We start from the raw sequence: 22,583 nt of genomic DNA, 5'->3' as shown, positions 1-22,583 counted from the left end.
TTTGCCATGGCTTTCCTCCCCAGGAGCAAGCGTCTTTTAATTTCTTGGCTACAGTCCCCATCTGCAGTGATCTTGGAGCCCAGGAAAATAAAATCTGTCACTACTTCCATTTCTTCCCCATCAATTTGCCAGGAATTGAGAGGGCCAGATGCCATGATCTTGGTTTTCTTAATGTTAAGTTTCAACCCAAGTTTTGCACTCTCCTTCTTCACTTTATGCCATTAGAGTGGTATCATCTGCGTATCTTAGGTTGTTGATATTTCTTCCGGCAATCTTAATTCCAACTTTTGATTCATCTAGCCCTGCCTTTCTCATGATGTGCTCTGCATATAAGTTAAATAGGCAGGGCGACAGTATACAGCCTTGCCGGACTCCTTTCCCAATTTTGAACCAATCAGTGGTTCCGTGTCCAGTTCTCACTGCTGCTTCTTGACCCGCATATAGGTTTCTCAAGAGACAAATAAGATGGTCTGGTACTCCCATCTCTTTAAGAACTTGCCACAGTTTGTTATGATCCACACAATCAAAGGCTTTAGCATAGTCAATGAAGCAGAAGTAGATGTTTTTCTGGAACTCCCTAGCTTTCTCCATGATCCAGCGTATGTTGGCAATTTGATCTCTAGTTCCTCTACCTCTTCGAAATCCTGCCTGCACTTCTGGTAGTTCTCGATCCACATACTGCTGAAGTCTAGCTTGTAGGATTTTAAGCATGACTTTACTAGCATGAGAAATGAGTGCAATGGTGCGATAGTTTGAACATTCTTTGGCACTGCCTTTCTTTGGAATTGGAATGTAAACTGATCTTTTCCAATCCTGTGGCCACTGTTGAGTTTTCCAAATTTGCTGGCAAATTGAGTGTAGCACTTTTACTGCACTGTCTTTTAAGATTTTGAATAGCTCAGCTGGAATACTGTCACCTCCACTAGCTTGCTCAGCTTTTCTAAGGCCCACTTCACTTCACATTCTAGGATGTCTGGCTCGAGGTCAGTGACCACCTCATTGTGATTATCAGGGACGTTAAGCTCATTCTTGTATAGTTCTTCTGTGCAATTTTGCCACCTCTTCTTAATCTCTTCTGCCTCTGTTAGGTCCCTGCCATTTTGGTCCTTTATCATGCCCATTTTTGCATTAAACATTCCCTTCATCTCTCCAATTTTCTTGAAAAGATCTCTGGTCCTTCCTATTCTATTGTTTTCTTCTATTTCTTTGCACTGTTCATTTAAGAAGGCATTCTTATCTCTTCTAGCTATTCTCTGGAATTCTGCATTCAATTGGGCGTATCTATGTTTTTCTCCCTTGCCTTTCGCTTCCCTCCTTTCCTCAGCTATTTGCAAAGCTTCCTCAGACAGCCATTTTGCTTTCTTGCATTTCTTTTTCTTTGGGATGGTTTTGGTTGCTACCTGTTGTACAATGTCGCGAACCTCTGTCCATAGTTCTTCAGGCACTCTGTCTATCAGATCTAATTCCTTAAATCTATTTGTCACCTCTACTGTATATTCAACAGGGATATGATTTAATTCATACCTGAGTGGCCTAGTGCTTTTCCCTACTTTCTTCAGTTTAAGCCTAAACTTTGCAACAAGAAGCTCATGGTCTGAGCCACAGTCAGCTCCTGGTCTTGTTTTTACTGACTGTATAGAGCTTCTCCATCTTTGGCTGCAGAGCATATAGTCAATCTGATTTCTGTGTTGACCGTCTGGTGATGTCCATGTGTAGAGCCGTCTCTTGGGTTGTTGGAAAAGAGTGTTTGCTATTGTTCTGAACCAGCCCTCTTCTCGCACCCCTAATCAAAGGAAGAGTCTGGAAAGCGTCCAAGATCAAAAGGCTTCTGCCAAGTTTTAATTACACTGTTACAAAAATACAAGAGCTTGACTTCTCAAACGAAAAAGTTGCTTTCAGCAACTAGCCCCTCCCCAAACACTTCTTTTATAGAGAGCTCAGGGCGTGGTCTCCCTGTGCCTCCTCCCGAGGAGTCCCATAGCCTTCCTTTGTTTGTCCCTGCTCGTCTGCCTCCTGCGTCGGGCGTCCTTGAACAGGGCCAGCTGTGGGTCATCATCCTCCGCACTCTCGGGCTCACACAGCTGAGAAGAGGTTCCCGGCTGAGGACTCTGCAAAGTCTCCAAATCATCATCAGCCGGTTCGTTTCCCTCCTCCCCCACATCTGAGTCCTCCGATACATCGGACCCGGCTGTCGGGCCCACAGGCTGGCCCTGAGTCACAACACTATCCCGCACCGCAGGGCCCTTCCCCCGGGTCTGCCGATCCGGATGCGGTCGGGATGGGAACTGTTCGTGAAAAGCAGTCACCAACGCAGGGGCATGAACGGCGGTCGCGTCTTCCCATGTGAAGTCCTCCGGCCCGTACCCTTTCCACTCGATCAGGTACTGGAAGCGACCTTTCAGCCAGCGGGAATCCCTGATGCTGGCGACCTCGTACTCGGGGGTGCTGTCGCCATCACGAGGTCCTGATGGGGGAGGTTCCGCTTGGCGAAGTGGACAAGCCGGTTGTTCGGGGACCAACAAGGACCGATGGAAGACGGGGTGCACGCGCAGGGAACGTGGCAGAGTTAAACGATAGGCGACCGGGTTGATGACGGCCTCGACTGGGAACGGTCCAAGGTAACGGTGGTCCAGCTTCCTCGCCGGCCGAGTGGATGGTAGGTTCCTGGTGGACAGCCAGACCCGATCCCCCACCGATAATGGAGGCGTATCCCTTCTCGACCGATCGGCGAACCTCTTGTAGTCGGCCTTGGCCTTCTCCAGCTGCCGTCGCACCAACCGATGGATCGCCTGTAACTCCGCCATGAATTCGTTCGCTGCCGGCTCCGGTGAGTCCACGGGAGAAAGGGGGAAAAACCGAGGGTGATAACCCACATTGGCCAAGAACGGTGTCATCTGCGTGGAGGTGTGCTGCGAGTTGTTAAAGGCAAACTCGGCTATGGCCAAATAGTCCACCCAATTGTCCTGCTGCAGGTTAACGTAGCAGCGCAGATACTGCTCCAAAATGCCGATGACCTTCTCGGTACCCCCGTCGGTCTGAGGATGATGCGCGGACGAGAGGCAAACCTTAATGTCCAACGCCCGCATCAACTCCTGCCAGAAGCGGGCTGTAAACTGGGCCCCCCTATCGGAGACGACTCTATCGGGAAGGCCGTGCAGCCGGAACACCTGTTGGATGAACATGCGACTAGTGGCGCGAGCTGACGGTAAGCCGCGACAGGGGATGAAGTGCGCCATCTTGGTCAACATGTCCACCACCACAAACACTGTCGTGAAGCCGGAGGATGGGGGTAGATCCGTCAGAAAGTCCATGGACACAGCCCCCCAGGGTCTCTTGGGCGTTGGCAAAGGCTGCAGTAAACCAGGCGGGGCCCCTGTCGCTGACTTGGCCTGCCTGCATGGGACGCAGGAGGTGACATAAGACTGGACATCGTGTCGGACTCGGGGCCACCAGAATGTACGGGAGACCAGGTTCAGAGTCTTGAACAGGCCAAAATGCCCCGCAGCCGGGTTATCATGACATTGGCTGAGGACGAGTCCCCTGAGTGGCCCTCCTGGAACATAGAGCCGGTCACGATAATACAGGAGTCCATCCGTGACCGACCAAGGCGAATCTGGCCCCACCTCTTCCTTCCGCTGAGCCACCCACGCCTCCTGCTGCTGCGCCTCCCGGATCCGAGCCCGTATATCCACCGGCTCCCGCACCGCAGCAAAAGACTCGACGGGGATCACGGTCCTGGGCGGAAGCTTGTCTTCCACTCGGGTGTACTCGGGCTTCCTGGACAGAGCATCCGCTCTCTGGTTGTGCCCGCTTGGTATGTACCGCACCCGGAAGTCAAACCTCGCAAAGAAGAGGGACCACCGGATCTGGCGTTGGTTCAAATTCCGAGCGGTCTGCAGGCTTTCCAGATTCTTGTGGTCCGTCCGGACCTCGATTTGATGCCGCGCCCCCTCCAGATGATGCCTCCAAGCCTCGAACGCCGCCTTGATGGCCAGCAGCTCCTTCTCCCAGATGGTATAGTTGCGCTCCGAGGGATTCAATTTCCGTGAGTGATACGCGCAAGGGAAAAGGGTACCGTTGGGCGTCGCTGCCTGAAGTAACACGGCCCCAATGGCAATGTCGGAGGCGTCCGCCTCCACGACAAATGGCCGTTGCGGGTCAGGATGCTTCAAGATGGGCTCCTTCATGAAGGCGTCCTTCAGAGCTTGGAACGCCTGTTGTTCGGGGGCGTTCCACTGGAACCGAGTCTTCTTCTGCAGGAGCCGGGTGAGGGGGGCTGTCAAGGCAGCAAAGCCAGGGATGAATGTCCGATAGTAGTTGGCAAATCCAAGAAGTCGCTGAATATCCTTCACGCGACGCGGGGGTTGCCAACTCTGCAATGACTCAACTTTACTCGGTTCCATGGCGATGCCCTCAGGAGAAATGCGGTGACCCAAGAAATCAATGGTCACCTGGTAGAACTGGCACTTCTCCAACTTGGCAAACAGCCGATGATTCCGGAGGCGCTGCAGGACCTGACGGAGATGCTGATGATGCGCTTCACGCGACGGGGAGTAAATCAGGATGTCGTCCAGGTAAATCACAACAAACTGGTCCAACAGATCCCGAAAGACGTCATTCATAAAATGCTGAAACACAGCGGGGGCGTTGGTCAGGCCAAACGGCATCACCGTGTACTCGAAATGTCCATAGCGAGTACCAAACGCCGTCTTCCACTCATCACCCGGCCGAACCCTGACGAGGTTGTAAGCTCCACGCAGGTCCAGTTTCGTGAAGATCTTAGCCTCCCGGAGTCGGTCCAAGAGCTCGGGGATGAGGGGCAGCGGGTAGCGGTTACGCACCGTGATAGCGTTGAGTTTCCGGTAGTCACAGCAAAGCCGTAACTCGCCCGACTTCTTTTTGACGAAGAGCACGGGCGCAGACACTGGCGAGGACGAGGGCCGGATGAAACCACGAGCCAAGTTCTTCGTCAGGAAGTCCCGCAATGCAGCCAACTCGGGCTCCGACATGGAGTACAAACGCCCCACTGGGAGAGGCGCATCAGGGACTAGGTCAATGGAGCAGTCGTAGGGCCTGTGCGGGGGTAATTGGTCCGCCTCTGACTCGCTGAACACGTCAGCAAAGTCGGACAGTTCGGGAGGCAAGGAAACCCCTGAGGAACCCTCCACCTGGCCGGCACAGATATGGCGGGTGTGGTCCACGCACTGCAAACTTGGGAAGGTGACCAAGTTCTGAGACCAATAGATCTGTGGATCATGCGCCCGGAGCCACGCCAGTCCCAAGACCACGGGGAAGTGCAGATCCGAAGTGACGTAGAACTGAATGGCCTCCACATGGGTACTGATGGCCATACACACGGGTTGCGTGGCGGCCGTGATAGGCCCGGACAGGAGCACTCGACCATCGATGGTCTCCACAAGCATGGGCGGATCCACTGGACACTGGGGAACAGCCCATTTGGCCACAAAGGCCGAATCCATAAAGTTAGTGGTAGCCCCAGAGTCAATTAAGGCATGGACTGGAATCCCCTCTGACTTGCCAGGGAGGATCAGACGTGCCTCCAAAATCAAATGCCGTGGAGGTTCACAGGCACCGTCGGAACGGCGTCGCTCGGTGTGGATGTTGTGGGTCGCCCGATCTTTCACACCGTCTAGATCGGGCTCGGGCCGTTTCCCGATAACAAAGCAGGGGACTTTCTTGGGGCAGGCTTGGTCACTGACGCCCGCTGACGCTTCTTCGGGCAAGAAGCAGCCAAATGTCCAGGGTCCCCACAGTAAAAACACAACCCCTCCGATCGTCGTCTGTCCATTTCCGTCACCGATAGACGGGACCTGGCGGCACCCAGCTCCATTGGCTCCTCCCTCTGGACCGGGGGCTCACGCACAACAGGGGCGGCAGGGGTCTGTGGGGTGGCACGGCGACTCTTACGCTGCTGCAGCCGGGCATCGATCCGCAGACAAAGATGGATCAGCCCATTCAGGTCTGAGGGAATGTCCACGCGGGCCAGCTCATCCAACATCTCCTCTGACAAGCCATCCTGAAAGGCATCCACGAGCGCAGCCTCATTCCAGGCGGAATCCTGGCTAAGCAGCCGGAAATCGCTGATATAGGCCTGTAGAGGGCGCTGACCCTGCCTCAAAGCTTTCAGGCGTCGGGTGGCCGTCTGTGCCTTAATCGGGTCCTCGTACATGAGGCGCATATGGTCACAAAACCCCCCAAAGTTATCCAACAAAGGGCTAGGCTGTGCCAACAGAGGCGTGCCCCAACGAGCTGCATCTCCCGACAGAAGGCTCAACACGAATCCCACCTTATCTCGGTCAGTGGGGAAATCAGCTGCTCTCACGCTGATATAAAGCTGGCATTGTCCCAGGAAGGCAGGAAACAGTTCTGGATTACCAGCGAATTTATCCGGCATAGCTATCTGACATTTCCTCCTGGGTGGGGGGGCAGCATGTACCTGAGCCTGCAGTTGTGCCACCTGAGTGGCCAGCAAGGTGAGTTGCTGGTTGAGCTGGACATTCTCGGCAAGAAGCTGCTCCATCGTAGTATTAAGGGGTGGGTGGCTGAAAGCAAACTGTTCTGAACCAGCCCTCTTCTCGCACCCCTAATCAAAGGAAGAGTCTGGAAAGCGTCCAAGATCAAAAGGCTTCTGCCAAGTTTTAATTACACTGTTACAAAAATACAAGAGCTTGACTTCTCAAACGAAAAAGTTGCTTTCAGCAACTAGCCCCTCCCCAAACACTTCTTTTATAGAGAGCTCAGGGCGTGGTCTCCCTGTGCCTCCTCCCGAGGAGTCCCATAGCCTTCCTTTGTTTGTCCCTGCTCGTCTGCCTCCTGCGTCGGGCGTCCTTGAACAGGGCCAGCTGTGGGTCATCATCCTCCGCACTCTCGGGCTCACACAGCTGAGAAGAGGTTCCCGGCTGAGGACTCTGCAAAGTCTCCAAATCATCATCAGCCGGTTCGTTTCCCTCCTCCCCCACATCTGAGTCCTCCGATACATCGGACCCGGCTGTCGGACCCACAGGCTGGCCCTGAGTCACAACACTATCCCGCACCGCAGGGCCCTTCCCCCGGGTCTGCCGATCCGGATGCGGTCGGGATGGGAACTGTTCGTGAAAAGCAGTCACCAACGCAGGGGCATGAACGGCGGTCGCGTCTTCCCATGTGAAGTCCTCCGGCCCGTACCCTTTCCACTCGATCAGGTACTGGAAGCGACCTTTCAGCCAGCGGGAATCCCTGATGCTGGCGACCTCGTACTCGGGGGTGCTGTCGCCATCACGAGGTCCTGATGGGGGAGGTTCCGCTTGGCGAAGTGGACAAGCCGGTTGTTCGGGGACCAACAAGGACCGATGGAAGACGGGGTGCACGCGCAGGGAACGTGGCAGAGTTAAACGATAGGCGACCGGGTTGATGACGGCCTCGACTGGGAACGGTCCAAGGTAACGGTGGTCCAGCTTCCTCGCCGGCCGAGTGGATGGTAGGTTCCTGGTGGACAGCCAGACCCGATCCCCCACCGATAATGGAGGCGTATCCCTTCTCGACCGATCGGCGAACCTCTTGTAGTCGGCCTTGGCCTTCTCCAGCTGCCGTCGCACCAACCGATGGATCGCCTGTAACTCCGCCATGAATTCGTTCGCTGCCGGCTCCGGTGAGTCCACGGGAGAAAGGGGGAAAAACCGAGGGTGATAACCCACATTGGCCAAGAACGGTGTCATCTGCGTGGAGGTGTGCTGCGAGTTGTTAAAGGCAAACTCGGCTATGGCCAAATAGTCCACCCAATTGTCCTGCTGCAGGTTAACGTAGCAGCGCAGATACTGCTCCAAAATGCCGATGACCTTCTCGGTACCCCCGTCGGTCTGAGGATGATGCGCGGACGAGAGGCAAACCTTAATGTCCAACGCCCGCATCAACTCCTGCCAGAAGCGGGCTGTAAACTGGGCCCCCCTATCGGAGACGACTCTATCGGGAAGGCCGTGCAGCCGGAACACCTGTTGGATGAACATGCGACTAGTGGCGCGAGCTGACGGTAAGCCGCGACAGGGGATGAAGTGCGCCATCTTGGTCAACATGTCCACCACCACAAACACTGTCGTGAAGCCGGAGGATGGGGGTAGATCCGTCAGAAAGTCCATGGACACAGCCCCCCAGGGTCTCTTGGGCGTTGGCAAAGGCTGCAGTAAACCAGGCGGGGCCCCTGTCGCTGACTTGGCCTGCCTGCATGGGACGCAGGAGGTGACATAAGACTGGACATCGTGTCGGACTCGGGGCCACCAGAATGTACGGGAGACCAGGTTCAGAGTCTTGAACAGGCCAAAATGCCCCGCAGCCGGGTTATCATGACATTGGCTGAGGACGAGTCCCCTGAGTGGCCCTCCTGGAACATAGAGCCGGTCACGATAATACAGGAGTCCATCCGTGACCGACCAAGGCGAATCTGGCCCCACCTCTTCCTTCCGCTGAGCCACCCACGCCTCCTGCTGCTGCGCCTCCCGGATCCGAGCCCGTATATCCACCGGCTCCCGCACCGCAGCAAAAGACTCGACGGGGATCACGGTCCTGGGCGGAAGCTTGTCTTCCACTCGGGTGTACTCGGGCTTCCTGGACAGAGCATCCGCTCTCTGGTTGTGCCCGCTTGGTATGTACCGCACCCGGAAGTCAAACCTCGCAAAGAAGAGGGACCACCGGATCTGGCGTTGGTTCAAATTCCGAGCGGTCTGCAGGCTTTCCAGATTCTTGTGGTCCGTCCGGACCTCGATTTGATGCCGCGCCCCCTCCAGATGATGCCTCCAAGCCTCGAACGCCGCCTTGATGGCCAGCAGCTCCTTCTCCCAGATGGTATAGTTGCGCTCCGAGGGATTCAATTTCCGTGAGTGATACGCGCAAGGGAAAAGGGTACCGTTGGGCGTCGCTGCCTGAAGTAACACGGCCCCAATGGCAATGTCGGAGGCGTCCGCCTCCACGACAAACGGCCGTTGCGGGTCAGGATGCTTCAAGATGGGCTCCTTCATGAAGGCGTCCTTCAGAGCTTGGAACGCCTGTTGTTCGGGGGCGTTCCACTGGAACCGAGTCTTCTTCTGCAGGAGCCGGGTGAGGGGGGCTGTCAAGGCAGCAAAGCCAGGGATGAATGTCCGATAGTAGTTGGCAAATCCAAGAAGTCGCTGAATATCCTTCACACGACGCGGGGGTTGCCAACTCTGCAACGACTCAACTTTACTCGGTTCCATGGCGATGCCCTCAGGAGAAATGCGGTGACCCAAGAAATCAATGGTCACCTGGTAGAACTGGCACTTCTCCAACTTGGCAAACAGCCGATGATTCCGGAGGCGCTGCAGGACCTGACGGAGATGCTGATGATGCGCTTCACGCGACGGGGAGTAAATCAGGATGTCGTCCAGGTAAATCACAACAAACTGGTCCAACAGATCCCGAAAGACGTCATTCATAAAATGCTGAAACACAGCGGGGGCGTTGGTCAGGCCAAACGGCATCACCGTGTACTCGAAATGTCCATAGCGAGTACCAAACGCCGTCTTCCACTCATCACCCGGCCGAACCCTGACGAGGTTGTAAGCTCCACGCAGGTCCAGTTTCGTGAAGATCTTAGCCTCCCGGAGTCGGTCCAAGAGCTCGGGGATGAGGGGCAGCGGGTAGCGGTTACGCACCGTGATAGCGTTGAGTTTCCGGTAGTCACAGCAAAGCCGTAACTCGCCCGACTTCTTTTTGACGAAGAGCACGGGCGCAGACACTGGCGAGGACGAGGGCCGGATGAAACCACGAGCCAAGTTCTTCGTCAGGAAGTCCCGCAATGCAGCCAACTCGGGCTCCGACATGGAGTACAAACGCCCCACTGGGAGAGGCGCATCAGGGACTAGGTCAATGGAGCAGTCGTAGGGCCTGTGCGGGGGTAATTGGTCCGCCTCTGACTCGCTGAACACGTCAGCAAAGTCGGACAGTTCGGGAGGCAAGGAAACCCCTGAGGAACCCTCCACCTGGCCGGCACAGATATGGCGGGTGTGGTCCACGCACTGCAAACTTGGGAAGGTGACCAAGTTCTGAGACCAATAGATCTGTGGATCATGTGCCCGGAGCCACGCCAGTCCCAAGACCACGGGGAAGTGCAGATCCGAAGTGACGTAGAACTGAATGGCCTCCACATGGGTACTGATGGCCATACACACGGGTTGCGTGGCGGCCGTGATAGGCCCGGACAGGAGCACTCGACCATCGATGGTCTCCACAAGCATGGGCGGATCCACTGGACACTGGGGAACAGCCCATTTGGCCACAAAGGCCGAATCCATAAAGTTAGTGGTAGCCCCAGAGTCAATTAAGGCATGGACTGGAATCCCCTCTGACTTGCCAGGGAGGATCAGACGTGCCTCCAAAATCAAATGCCGTGGAGGTTCACAGGCACCGTCGGAACGGCGTCGCTCGGTGTGGATGTTGTGGGTCGCCCGATCTTTCACACCGTCTAGATCGGGCTCGGGCCGTTTCCCGATAACAAAGCAGGGGACTTTCTCGGGGCAGGCTTGGTCACTGACGCCCGCTGACGCTTCTTCGGGCAAGAAGCAGCCAAATGTCCAGGGTCCCCACAGTAAAAACACAACCCCTCCGATCGTCGTCTGTCCATTTCCGTCACCGATAGACGGGACCTGGCGGCACCCAGCTCCATTGGCTCCTCCCTCTGGACCGGGGGCTCACGCACAACAGGGGCGGCAGGGGTCTGTGGGGTGGCACGGCGACTCTTACGCTGCTGCAGCCGGGCATCGATCCGCAGACAAAGATGGATCAGCCCATTCAGGTCTGAGGGAATGTCCACGCGGGCCAGCTCATCCAACATCTCCTCTGACAAGCCATCCTGAAAGGCATCCACGAGCGCAGCCTCATTCCAGGCGGAATCCTGGCTAAGCAGCCGGAAATCGCTGATATAGGCCTGTAGAGGGCGCTGACCCTGCCTCAAAGCTTTCAGGCGTCGGGTGGCCGTCTGTGCCTTAATCGGGTCCTCGTACATGAGGCGCATATGGTCACAAAACCCCCCAAAGTTATCCAACAAAGGGCTAGGCTGTGCCAACAGAGGCGTGCCCCAACGAGCTGCATCTCCCGACAGAAGGCTCAACACGAATCCCACCTTATCTCGGTCAGTGGGGAAATCAGCTGCTCTCACGCTGATATAAAGCTGGCATTGTCCCAGGAAGGCAGGAAACAGTTCTGGATTACCAGCGAATTTATCCGGCATAGCTATCTGACATTTCCTCCTGGGTGGGGGGGCAGCATGTACCTGAGCCTGCAGTTGTGCCACCTGAGTGGCCAGCAAGGTGAGTTGCTGGTTGAGCTGGACATTCTCGGCAAGAAGCTGCTCCATCGTAGTATTAAGGGGTGGGTGGCTGAAAGCAAACTGTTCTGAACCAGCCCTCTTCTCGCACCCCTAATCAAAGGAAGAGTCTGGAAAGCGTCCAAGATCAAAAGGCTTCTGCCAAGTTTTAATTACACTGTTACAAAAATACAAGAGCTTGACTTCTCAAACGAAAAAGTTGCTTTCAGCAACTAGCCCCTCCCCAAACACTTCTTTTATAGAGAGCTCAGGGCGTGGTCTCCCTGTGCCTCCTCCCGAGGAGTCCCATAGCCTTCCTTTGTTTGTCCCTGCTCGTCTGCCTCCTGCGTCGGGCGTCCTTGAACAGGGCCAGCTGTGGGTCATCATCCTCCGCACTCTCGGGCTCACACAGCTGAGAAGAGGTTCCCGGCTGAGGACTCTGCAAAGTCTCCAAATCATCATCAGCCGGTTCGTTTCCCTCCTCCCCCACATCTGAGTCCTCCGATACATCGGACCCGGCTGTCGGGCCCACAGGCTGGCCCTGAGTCACAACAGCTATGACCATCGTATTCTCTTGACAAAATTCTATCAGCCTGTGCCCTGCTTCATTTTGTACTCCAATGCCAAACTTGCCTGTTATTCCAGTTATCTTTTGGCTTCCTACTTTAGCATTTCAATCCCCCATGATGATAAGGACATCATTTTTTGGTGTTAGTTCTATAAGGTGCTGTAGGGCTTCGTAGAACCGGTCAATTTCATCCTCTTCAGCACTGGTGGTTGGGGCATAGACTTGGGACTACTGTGATATTGAATGGTTTGCCTTGGATTCGAACTGAGATCATTCTGTCATTTTGAGGATTGTATCCCAGTATTGCTTTTCCTACTCTTTTATTGACTATGAAGGCTACTCCATTTCTTCTGAGGGATTCTTGTCCGCAGTAGTATACCTGATGGTCATCTGAATTAAATTCACCCATTCCTGTCCATTTTAGTTCGCTGATACCTAAGATGTCGATGTTCAGTCTTGTCATCTCTTGTTTGACCACGTCCAACTTTCCTTGATTCATGGATCTTACATTCCAGGTTCCTATGGAGAAAAAATCTTTACAGCATCGGACTTTCCTTTCACCACCAGACATATCCACAGCTGAGCGTCCTTTCGGCTTTGGCCCAGTCGCTTCATTCTTTATGGCGCTACTAGTACTAGCCCTCTGCTCTTCCCCAGTAGCATATTGGATGCCTTCCGACCTGAGGGGCTCATCTTCCAGCGTCATATCGTTTTGCCTTTTGGTACTGTCCATAGGGTTTTCATGGCAAAGATACTGGAGTGGGTTGCCATTTCCTTCTCCAGTGGATCACGTTTTGTCAGAACTCTCGGCTATGACCTGTCCTTCTTGGGTGGCCCTGCACGGCATAGCTCATAGCTTCATTGAATTACGCAAGCCCCTTCGCCACGACAAGGCAGTAATCCATGAAGGGGATGAGCCCTATTTGTCTAGAAAATGGACAGGAGTAGTATTTAGAAATATTTGGTTTTATTTGGTTTTCTACAAATTAAAAATAAATTTAAGTTGTTAGTATATTCTTTAATTCTGTTATATTTCATTAATAAATGTTTAAATATTTATGTTTAAAAATGTTCATTTCCTACTTCCATCAATTACCAAATTTCCCCTATGTTTCATAGACAGGTCATTTTCAATAGTGTGAATTCGAATAATATTTCATGGGATTCACTATCAGCACTAATCTAGACATAGTTGTATCTATAACAGTGACATGTCAATCATATCAAGGTACAAATAGCACAAGCATGTAATTATGTCATGACATCTGACATAAGCATGTAAGTTGTGTCATTTGTGCCATAATATCATCATCCCGCCAGTGCCCATGTTAAAAAAAAATCTTCCTCATTTTCTGAAGGGTAAAGGCAAGCAAATGATACAACTGATGTATATTCCATAATTCATGCAATTTGTGTGAGGACAAAATTATGCACAGGACATCATTTTGGCTTGTGTGAGACAATTATGTAAATTAGATTCATTTCATGTGCTTTCAAGGCATCCAAAGTCAACTGCATAATAGTTGCTTTACTCTTGTATAATGGTAGAACTATAAGAAAGTTGAATAACCTGTGCTAAGAAAGATTATTAATAATGACCTGGTTCTGAGGCTGTGCATACTTCAGCAGCTCCTGAAAGAAGGCTTTCAGGAAATATTAGTCTAATGACAACCAATAAAGTGTGAGCTGAAGCTTAGAGAATATACTTCAATTAAAAATGGAGTAAAAATCTGACTTTCTAACAATGTGCCTTCACTACCAACACTTGAAATGTAATGTTACTCTTCTTCATCATAAAACCTGGCTGAATGCTGCTAGCTATTCTGAGATAAAAAGTTGAAAATGTAATTGGAAAGGCAGCAATTATTAAATGTTTTCATAATGTGTCCTTGGATAAAATATGTCAGAATCATCAATTGTTTAGCTTGGAAATGTTAGCTGAATTAGTTCAGAATTAATTACTCACATTTCGCAAAAATCCTTACCAAAACCATTAAATGTTCAGCTGAGTTAAAACCTATTTTTAGTCTGGCAAAAAAAGTCGGAATCCTAAAAGTTCTTAAAAGAGTTTTCCTGGGGTGAACTGAAATATCACAGATGTCTGAAAAACTCCATGAATGTTCACTTACATTGCTTAGATTGTTTTTTTCTTTCGTAATTCCGTAGCCTTCATCTGATGTCTCTTATTCAGCATGTCAATGAGAAAAGTTCACCTTACTGAATTTCTATCCATTCTGTCTTTTGGAACAAATAGTATTTTCTAGTCTCTGTAACTTTTAAAATAACAATCCAATGCATTTTGGTGTACCTGCAATTAAGTAGAAAAAAGCCGTCTCCTTCAAGCCAGGTTCTGCTCCTACTAACTTCATAGATTTATTTATTTATTTTATTTTTATTTTTATTACATTTATATCCCGCCCTTCTCCGAAGACTCAGGGCGGCTTACAAGCTTAGCAGTAGCCTTCATTCTATGTATATGCCTGCTTGTTAGGGCTTTCACACACACCCCCAAGCGGCATTATAGATGCCACCATGTGGGGTTTTTTTGGCAGTAGTATGGAATTAATGCTTTTTCAACTTCTGACTGAACATACTGCACTAGCATGCCCACTCCATTTAGTTTCTGAGTCCATATGAGGTCAGCCAGCATGTCCTCAAACCTGCCTAAAATTAAATGAGCATATAGGCATTCCTCCTTACGTACACATAACCCCAAATAAATATTTTGTCATGCCCATTACATTTATGTAAGTGTAGTTAGATTTCCACCAGGATGTCTCTTTATAATTAGGTCTATATTAGACTTCCCAACCTATTCTGCAGGACTGGTGTTTTCTAGTGCTATCTTGCCAGCTAAGCAGCCCTTTTCAAGAGATTGTCTTGGTGTGACCATCTAATTGGATTGAATAAGATTACATATTTCCAAAGGATTAGGGCTATTAGAACAGATCAATGAGCCAAAAATGCTTGGGAGAATTGGTCATATTAATACATGAACCTTTATATATATTTAACTGGATGTTTGCAAAGGCTCCTAAACAACCACTGCTGGACATTCTTCCACTATATACGCTCCCATATTTTGAAAATGAATACTGTAAATTACAAATATGACACTTTTATAAAAAGATACAGAGTTACCATGTCATAAAACAGAACATCTTCCTCCTGTTGAGTTCCCTGCCTAGTTTTCTTGACAACAGGAAAGCAATCCAGCAATAATACAGGTTGCCACTGTCTTCTTCTGGTGTCTTTTCCAGATTTTTCAATCATTTATGCCTCATGGGTTTTGAAATTCGAATACAGATGGCCCTGTTATTTGGCTGCAGGCCAGGTATATTGCTTTTATGCATCAGATTCTGGTTATTTCAGCACAACACTGTTGTCACAGTCTTTCCAAACCATTTTAAACTTGAGCTTTCTACTTGTCTTCTCTCTTGCTGATCATGGAATGCTGAAAATCCAATGAGCCACTAAGTTCTTCTCTCCACTTGACCAGCTTCATAAAACTAAAATTCGATCAATGCCACACCCAGGCTACTCACAAGCCTTGGCACTACAAAGCATCCCTTCCCGTTTGTTTCTTTTCTGCAAAAGAAGAGAAATAAAATAAATTCTAACACTAACATGCTTCTAGTAAAGATGTGCAAAACATTTTATGATTAAAATATTGCAATCCCAGGCTAGATTATTTCAACCTCATAGAATGTGTTTCAATGTCAGAATAGCCTATTCAATTTTACCAGTAACATTCTAATCTGAAAATGGCGAATAATTATGGGTTCATGTCATTTCAACTGGTCAATTTCCCTAATCTCTGATTTTCAATGCACGTTGTGTGCATTCACCTGATTATTAAATAACAACAGCATTATCAGCAATAGTAAACATAATAATGATGGAGTTTTTGTAACAGGATGAAGCTGCATAGCTACCAAGTCATCATTCCTCCTGTATTAGAAATCCCTTTGAGAACTGCAAAGGTGAGTGAAATTACATCATTCATTTTGCAACAGCATGGTTTCTCCAATGCTTCTCGCAGATGTAAACAACCACTGTGACTAAAAAAAGAAAGAGGAGATAATTAATTCTAAACTTCTAAGCCATGGAGACTTGAATTAATTGTAATGGCATTTCCATATGCTACAGGTTGCACTCCAGTGGTATAACCAAAACTTCTCCTCTTCTCATTGCACATCAAAGGTAAATAAAATAAAATCAAGCAGTCTTGTGCTTTGTGTATGTTGGTACCCAAGCAGCATAATTCTTGTTAATTTCATCCCAGTAACTCAAGGCCATATTCCTTTAAAAAGGCCTTCTAGGTTGGCTGAAGGTATGAGAATTTGGTTCAATGGGAAATAACCCTCTCCGATGTGGTACAGTGCTTCAATAATGAAAAGGAAAAACACACATTATTTTGTGCAATTTTGATAACTGGCCTGGCTGCTAGGTTATCAGACAATATACCAAATTCAAATGAGCTTATAGCAGCACAGAATTTGAGAGTACCCCTTCAACTGTAGCTATGTCTTTCCAGCTTTCTTTTCCTGTGACATTTACACATCCCAGAGGATTTCTGTGAGAAACATTCTCAGCATCCCAAGGATAGTATCACTTGGATCCACTCAGAGTTGGAAACAGATGGACAAAATGTCTGAGTTAATATCTGGTAATATCATCCAGGATGACTTTGAGTTGATTATTTCTGAGGCACTAAAACAAAACCATCTCAAAATCATTACTGATAACATCACTACGGTATATGTAGTCTAAATCCTTGCTTTTTTTATGAAAGCCTCCTGGGATGTAACAAGTGGTTAGGCTAAGGCAGTGGTGTGAATACATACTTGGGGGTGTGGATATTGTCATCTGCCCTAAAGAAGGCAGTAGTGGCTCCCTTTCTCAAGAAACTGTTGCTTGACCCAAGAACACTGCATAATTATCAACCTTCAAACTCCCATTTAAATTTATTGAAAAAAATGGCAGACTGCATAACATCAAAGTGAAACCAATGGGGACAGATATTTATCAACATAGGAATAGAGATCAGGTTTAATTATAGTGGCAGTTCTTGAGTCCACTATTGTCATTTTAGATCTAAATGGTTTTTGTCAGAACTACCATATTCAGGCTCCAAAATTTGGGTTGCCATTAGGTGCAACAGGAAGTGTTAGGTGGTTGTTCTTCTTTGCTGCTATCTAGTTGTTATCCAGATCTTTGCATTCCCAGTGAAGTAGCCTTAGCCCCAAGGGAACTACCATATGCGCTTTTCACAGATAGGGATAGCCCAGGGGTAGGCAACCTTGGCTCTTTTATGATTCATGGACTTCAACTCCCAGAATTCCTGAGCCAGGAATTCTGGGAGTTCAAGTCCATGAGTCATAAAAGAGCCAAGGTTGCCTACCCCTGGGATAGCCTAAGTCTGTTTCCCAACCTTTGGGATTGGAGTTCTTAGAATTGCAGTCAACCTGCAGTCTTCCACTTACCTGTAGGAAAATTGAATAGAAAATGTTGGTCTAAGCATTGAAGTTCTTGTTTATCATTAACTTATTTAATCTGCCACATGTTTTAAATGGGAATACCTGGTACTTGATCCAAAAATTGTAACTGATGCAGCAGATCAAGATGTTTGCTAGAGTGCCTGGTTCTTCACATATTACACACAGCTGAAAAAGTAATGCTACTGAAATATATTGGTAACTACTGCTACTCAGATATATTCCTAAGCGCCCATAAGACAAATGTTACATCTCTTTTTTATCAGCCTTTATAGCAGATGTTTATGGCAATGTTCAAGAATATGCATATTGTTTTGATCTATAAATCCTGATGCAGGAAGCAGTACTAAAATACTTAAATGAATACAACTTTGTTATCTCTAAAGAGGGATGTTAGGAATAGTATTCTAGTAGAGACCAAAAATCATCATTATGTTGTTGTTTTTTACTTTTGTGATGTAAGCTGTCAGAATCATCAGGGAGTTAAATGGCCTTTAAATTTAGTAAATGAATGTCAGAAAGAAATCCTTTCAAGCTATCCCTTTGATTTCAATTCGAAATTTTATTGTGTGTTGTGCAATTAGCTCACATGGTGTAATAAGATGGAGGGTTTGTTGTCACTGTGAGTTGGGGGTGGGGGCAGGAAGGGAGGCTCAGCCAATCTCAATGTATACATGGTTGTACTTTGACAATAAAGGTTCATTCATTCATATTCTTTCATTCGATTTTGGCGCCACCCAACTCTGAACTCACCCCAGCTCTACAACCTTGCTTATACTCTCCGCTCAAAATACTGTGTCCTTTGGATTTATTCCAAAGTACGTTTGGTTATAGCAGTCCATTTTCTGACAATTAAATTCGCGGATTCAAAGAACTTTCCCCACGAACGCCGCAACATCAAAACGCTAGTATTTAAGGCAGGGGTCTTCAAACTTGGCCCTTTTATGACTTGTGGTCTTCAACTCCCAGAATTCCTCAGCCAGCAAAGCTGGCTGAGGAATTCTGGGAGTTGAAGTCCACAAGTCATAAAAGGGCCAAGTTTGAAGACCCCTGATTTAAGGGAAAAGGAAAAAAGAAACAGTAAATATGAACCACTTCTCCAACGATAGAGAAGCCGTGGCATTAACGGCATGCGTGCAGCCATCTTCTCTTTTTTTAAATAAGGCTTTCTTATTCTCCCTTTAAACGTCTTGGAGTGCAAAAGTCATAAATCTACCTAAATCGCGATTCGTAAGCATTCCATCCCAGGCCGGCCTCGGCGGTTTCCATGACAACGAGATTCCTTTCCCACCCTCTCGCTACGTTCCATTCAAGTTCAGGCAGCGGCTCAGGCTCCCTCCTCACGTGACCAGTATCCCGGCTTCAGCGGCCGCTTCCGGGTGGGTGTGGGCGCTTAATACTCTTGTCCGGCCCTAAGGCGGTGAAAGGGAGCGGAGCGGAGCGGGGCCGGGGGGGGGAGGAGGAGGAGGAGGAAAGAAGGAGGTTCCCCTCAACATGGCGGTGCGCAGGGCGGGTGGCGGCAACAGTAAAGCGACCGGGAGTAGCGCTTGAACCCGAGCTGAAAGAGACGCCATGGAAAGCGAGGAAGAACAACACACCACCACGCTGCTTTGCATGGGGTTTTCGGATGCAGCCGCCATCCGAAGGGCCCTCCGCTTGGCCAAGAACGACATCAACGAGGCCGTGGCGCTGCTCACCAACGAGCGGCCCGGTCTGCACTATGAGCCCATGGACAGCGGCAGCGGCGGCGGCGGCGGCGGCGAGACCAGCGGACAGGGAGGCCCCCAGCAAAGCGGCGGCTCGCGCGGTGGCGGGGACGGCGGCGACATTAGCAGCGGCGGCGGCGGCGTGAACGGCGGCGGCGGCACCAGCGGCTTCGACCCACCCCCTGCCTACCACGAGGTGGTGGAAAACGAGGTAAGGGGTCGCTGTGGGGCGGGAGGGGCAAGCGGCGGAGCGAGCCGAGGATCTGGCCGGATCCTACGCCGGAACAATTCGGTGACAGGCGTTCGGGCATAACCCACCCGCAGCGGTGTTGGTGAGAGCGCGGCCGCTCGGCTTTTATTTTTATTTTTATTTATTAGGGTGTATGAAAGCCCTAATAAGCAGACATATACATAGAATGAAGGCTACTGCTAAGCTTGTAAGCCGCCCTGAGTCTTCGGAGAATGGCGGGATATAAATTTATTTTTTATTTTTTTTATTTTAATTCCATTTATATCCCGCCCTTTTCCGAAGACTCAGGGCGGCTTACAATCTAAATAACACAATGTGCTTAGCAATAGCCTTCATTCTATGTATATGCCTGCTTATTAGGGCTTTCACACACACCCCCAAGCGGCATTATTACAAAGTCAGCTTAATTGCCCCCAACAATCTGGGTCCTCATTTTACCTATCTCGGGAGGATGGAAGGCTGAGTCAACCTTGAGCCTGGTGGGACTCGAACCTGTACTAATTGCAGGCAGCTGGTGTTACTTAAGGAGGCATTAGCCCACTGCTCCACCAAGGCTCGCTCTCGCAGGGCTGGAAGGCTGAAAACAAGGCATAATGCAAGCCTTCCTCGGGAATCCCCTCCCCCTGCCTCCTTGAGAGTCCTCAAGCGCTGGTAGTCTCATTTTTTTTTCCAATCGGAATTCCAGCTGGAAGGAACCTTGGAGGTTTTTCTCGTCAAGCCGGAGACTCTAGTCTATACCAATTTCAGACAGGTGGCTGTCCAGCCTTTTCTTAAAAACCTCTTTTCCTCCTCCCTGGGAGCTTCCCCTTGTTGGTTTGTTTCCCCCCCCCCCCCGGCCATTCGTGGGATTCAAAAAAGATTCCAATGTTGAGATCTTTTTGAATCCCACACACGGCCGAGGAGGAGGAGAAGAAGAAGAAGAAAAAGCTCCTTTTTCCGATTCCCCGTAGACTTGATTCCCCAATCGCAACTAAGCGGGCTTGTCAGATGATTATAAGGAGTATTAAACCGCTTGGTTGCTAGTCTTGTGCATGTGTCCTTGTTTGGCACGGAAGCCTGTAGCCTCAAGCCTAGGAAAAGCAGCTTGAGTGCAAAGTCCTGTTTGGGCTGTAATAGTGAAAGTTGATGAGTTGTGACTTCTCTTTGTCACCCGTCTGTGGAGACTGAAACATAGATTCGGGTTTTTTTAAAAAAAATGCTGATATTGTATGTTGTTGGGGGTTTTTTTGCATTGTTTAACCAAGGCACTTTCCTCCAATCCTTCTCCTGTTAGTAATTTCAATGGCTTTGTTTTAATGCTGTAGTAGTAACTTTTATTACACTGTCCTGTTTTTTTTATATAATTGCTGGATTTTTGTGTTACAAATGGAACATAAGAGCGGAAGGAATTGCAGACCCGCATGGTACTGGGCTCATAAAAAAAAACAAGCTTAGTTATTCTGGTCTGTGAAGAAAATATTATGGCACCTGTAATAGTACATCTGTATTAGTAACTGCAAAACTGCCAAAAATGAGTTTGTGAGCTTTCAGATTCTTCCTGAAAGAACCTGAGGTAGTACAAAAATATGGATATGGGGAAAAACCTCAAGGCCCCCATTTTAAGTTAGATGTGGCCAAGAAACCTTATGTTTATAAAGTTTATAAATTTTGTGAATTAACCTTTAAGTACCTAGAATCTTAAAACAGTAAAAACACAAAAGTACTATTTGGCCTGATGTCATATTTCTCTTTTCATTCTTTTTTCCCTAACTATAATTACTGGGATTTTGTTAGAAAACACCAGATTCTCTTAATGTTTTCAAAAACATATGGTCAGTCATTACTGCTTTTGTTGTTGTTGTTAGTTCCGAAGTCATGTCCGACCCATCGCGACCCTATGGACAACGTTCCTCCAGGCTTTCCTGTCCTCTACCATCTTCTGGAGTCCATTTAAGCTCACGCCTACTGCTTCAGTGACTCCATCCAGCCACCTCATTCTCTGTCGTCGCCTTCTTCTATTGCCCTCGATCTTTCCCAGCATTAGGCTCTTCTCCAGTGACTCCTTCCTTCTCATTAGGTGGCCAAAGTATTTGAGTTTCAACTTCAGGATCTGGCCTTCTAAAGAGCAGTCAGGGTTGATCTCCTCTAGGACTGACCGGTTTGATCGCCTTGCAGTCCAAGGGACTCGCAGGAGTCTTCTCCAGCACCATAGTTCAAAGGCCTCAATTCTTTGGTGCTCAGCCTTTCTTGTGGTCCAACTTTCACAGCCATACATTGAAACTGGGAAGACCATAGTTTTGACTATATGCACTTTTGTTGGCAGGGTAATGTCTCTGCTTTTTAGTGTGCTGTCTAGATTTGCCATGGCTTTCCTCCCCAGGAACAAGCGTCTTTTAATTTCTTGGCTGCAGTCCCTGTCTGCAGTGATCTTGGAGCCCAGGAAAATAAAATCTGTCACTACCTCCATTTCTTCCCCATCTATTTGCCAGGAATTGAGAGGGCCGGATGCCATGATCTTGGTTTTCTTAATGTTTTTTTTTGCACTCTCCTTCACTCGCAACAAAAGACTCTTCAGTTCCTCTTCTCTTTCTGCCATTAGAGTGGTATCATCTGCATATCTTAGGTTGTTGATATTTCTTCCAGCAATCTTAATTCCAACTTTTGATTCATCTAGCCCTGCTTTTCTCATGATGTGCTCTGCATATAAGTTAAATAGGCAAGGCGACATTATACAGCCTTGCCGGACTCCTTTCCCAATTTTGAACCAATCAGTGGTTCCGTATCCAGTTCTCACTGTTGCTTCTTGGCCCGCATATAGGTTTCTCAAGAGACAAATAAGATGATTGGTACTCCCATCTCTTTAAGGACTTGCCACAGTTTGTTATGATCCACACAATCAAAGGCTTTAGCATAGTCAATGAAGCAGAAATAGATGTTTTTCTGGAACTCTCTAGCTTTCTCCATGATCCAGCGTATGTTGGCAATTTGATCTCTAGTTCCTCTGCCTATTTGAAATCCTGCCTGTACTTCTGGTAGTTCTCGATCCACATACTGCTGGAGTCTAGCTTATAGGATTTTAAGCATAACTTTACTAGCATGTGAAATGAGTGCAATGGTGCAATAGTTTGAACATTCTTTGGCACTTCCTTTCTTTAGAATTGGAATGTAAACTGATCTTTTCCAATCCTGTGGCCACTGTTGAGTTTTCCAAATTTGCTGGCAAATTGAGTGTAGCACTTTTACTGCATCGTCTTTTAAGATTTTGAATAGC

General features: G+C 48.9%; 1 protein-coding gene across 4 annotated transcripts in view; it reads left to right on the top strand.

Moving 5' to 3' along the window:
- The first annotated feature begins 18,719 nt into the window (after nucleotides 1–18,719).
- Nucleotides 18,720–22,583, top strand: part of USP24 (ubiquitin specific peptidase 24) — an 88,483-nt gene continuing 84,619 nt past the window's right edge. For all 4 annotated transcript variants that reach the window (XM_083359755.1, XM_083359757.1, XM_083359754.1 and 1 more), the window contains exon 1: nucleotides 18,720–19,294. In XM_083359755.1, coding sequence (XP_083215881.1) covers nucleotides 18,950–19,294 — 345 coding nt within the window. In that variant the 5' untranslated portion in view covers nucleotides 18,720–18,949. The remainder of the gene's footprint in view (nucleotides 19,295–22,583) is intronic.

This window comes from Vipera ursinii (genome assembly GCF_947247035.1).
Source record: "Vipera ursinii genome assembly, chromosome: 3".
Lineage (NCBI taxonomy): Eukaryota > Metazoa > Chordata > Lepidosauria > Squamata > Viperidae > Vipera > Vipera ursinii.
This window is presented reverse-complemented; position numbering and strand designations above follow the sequence as displayed.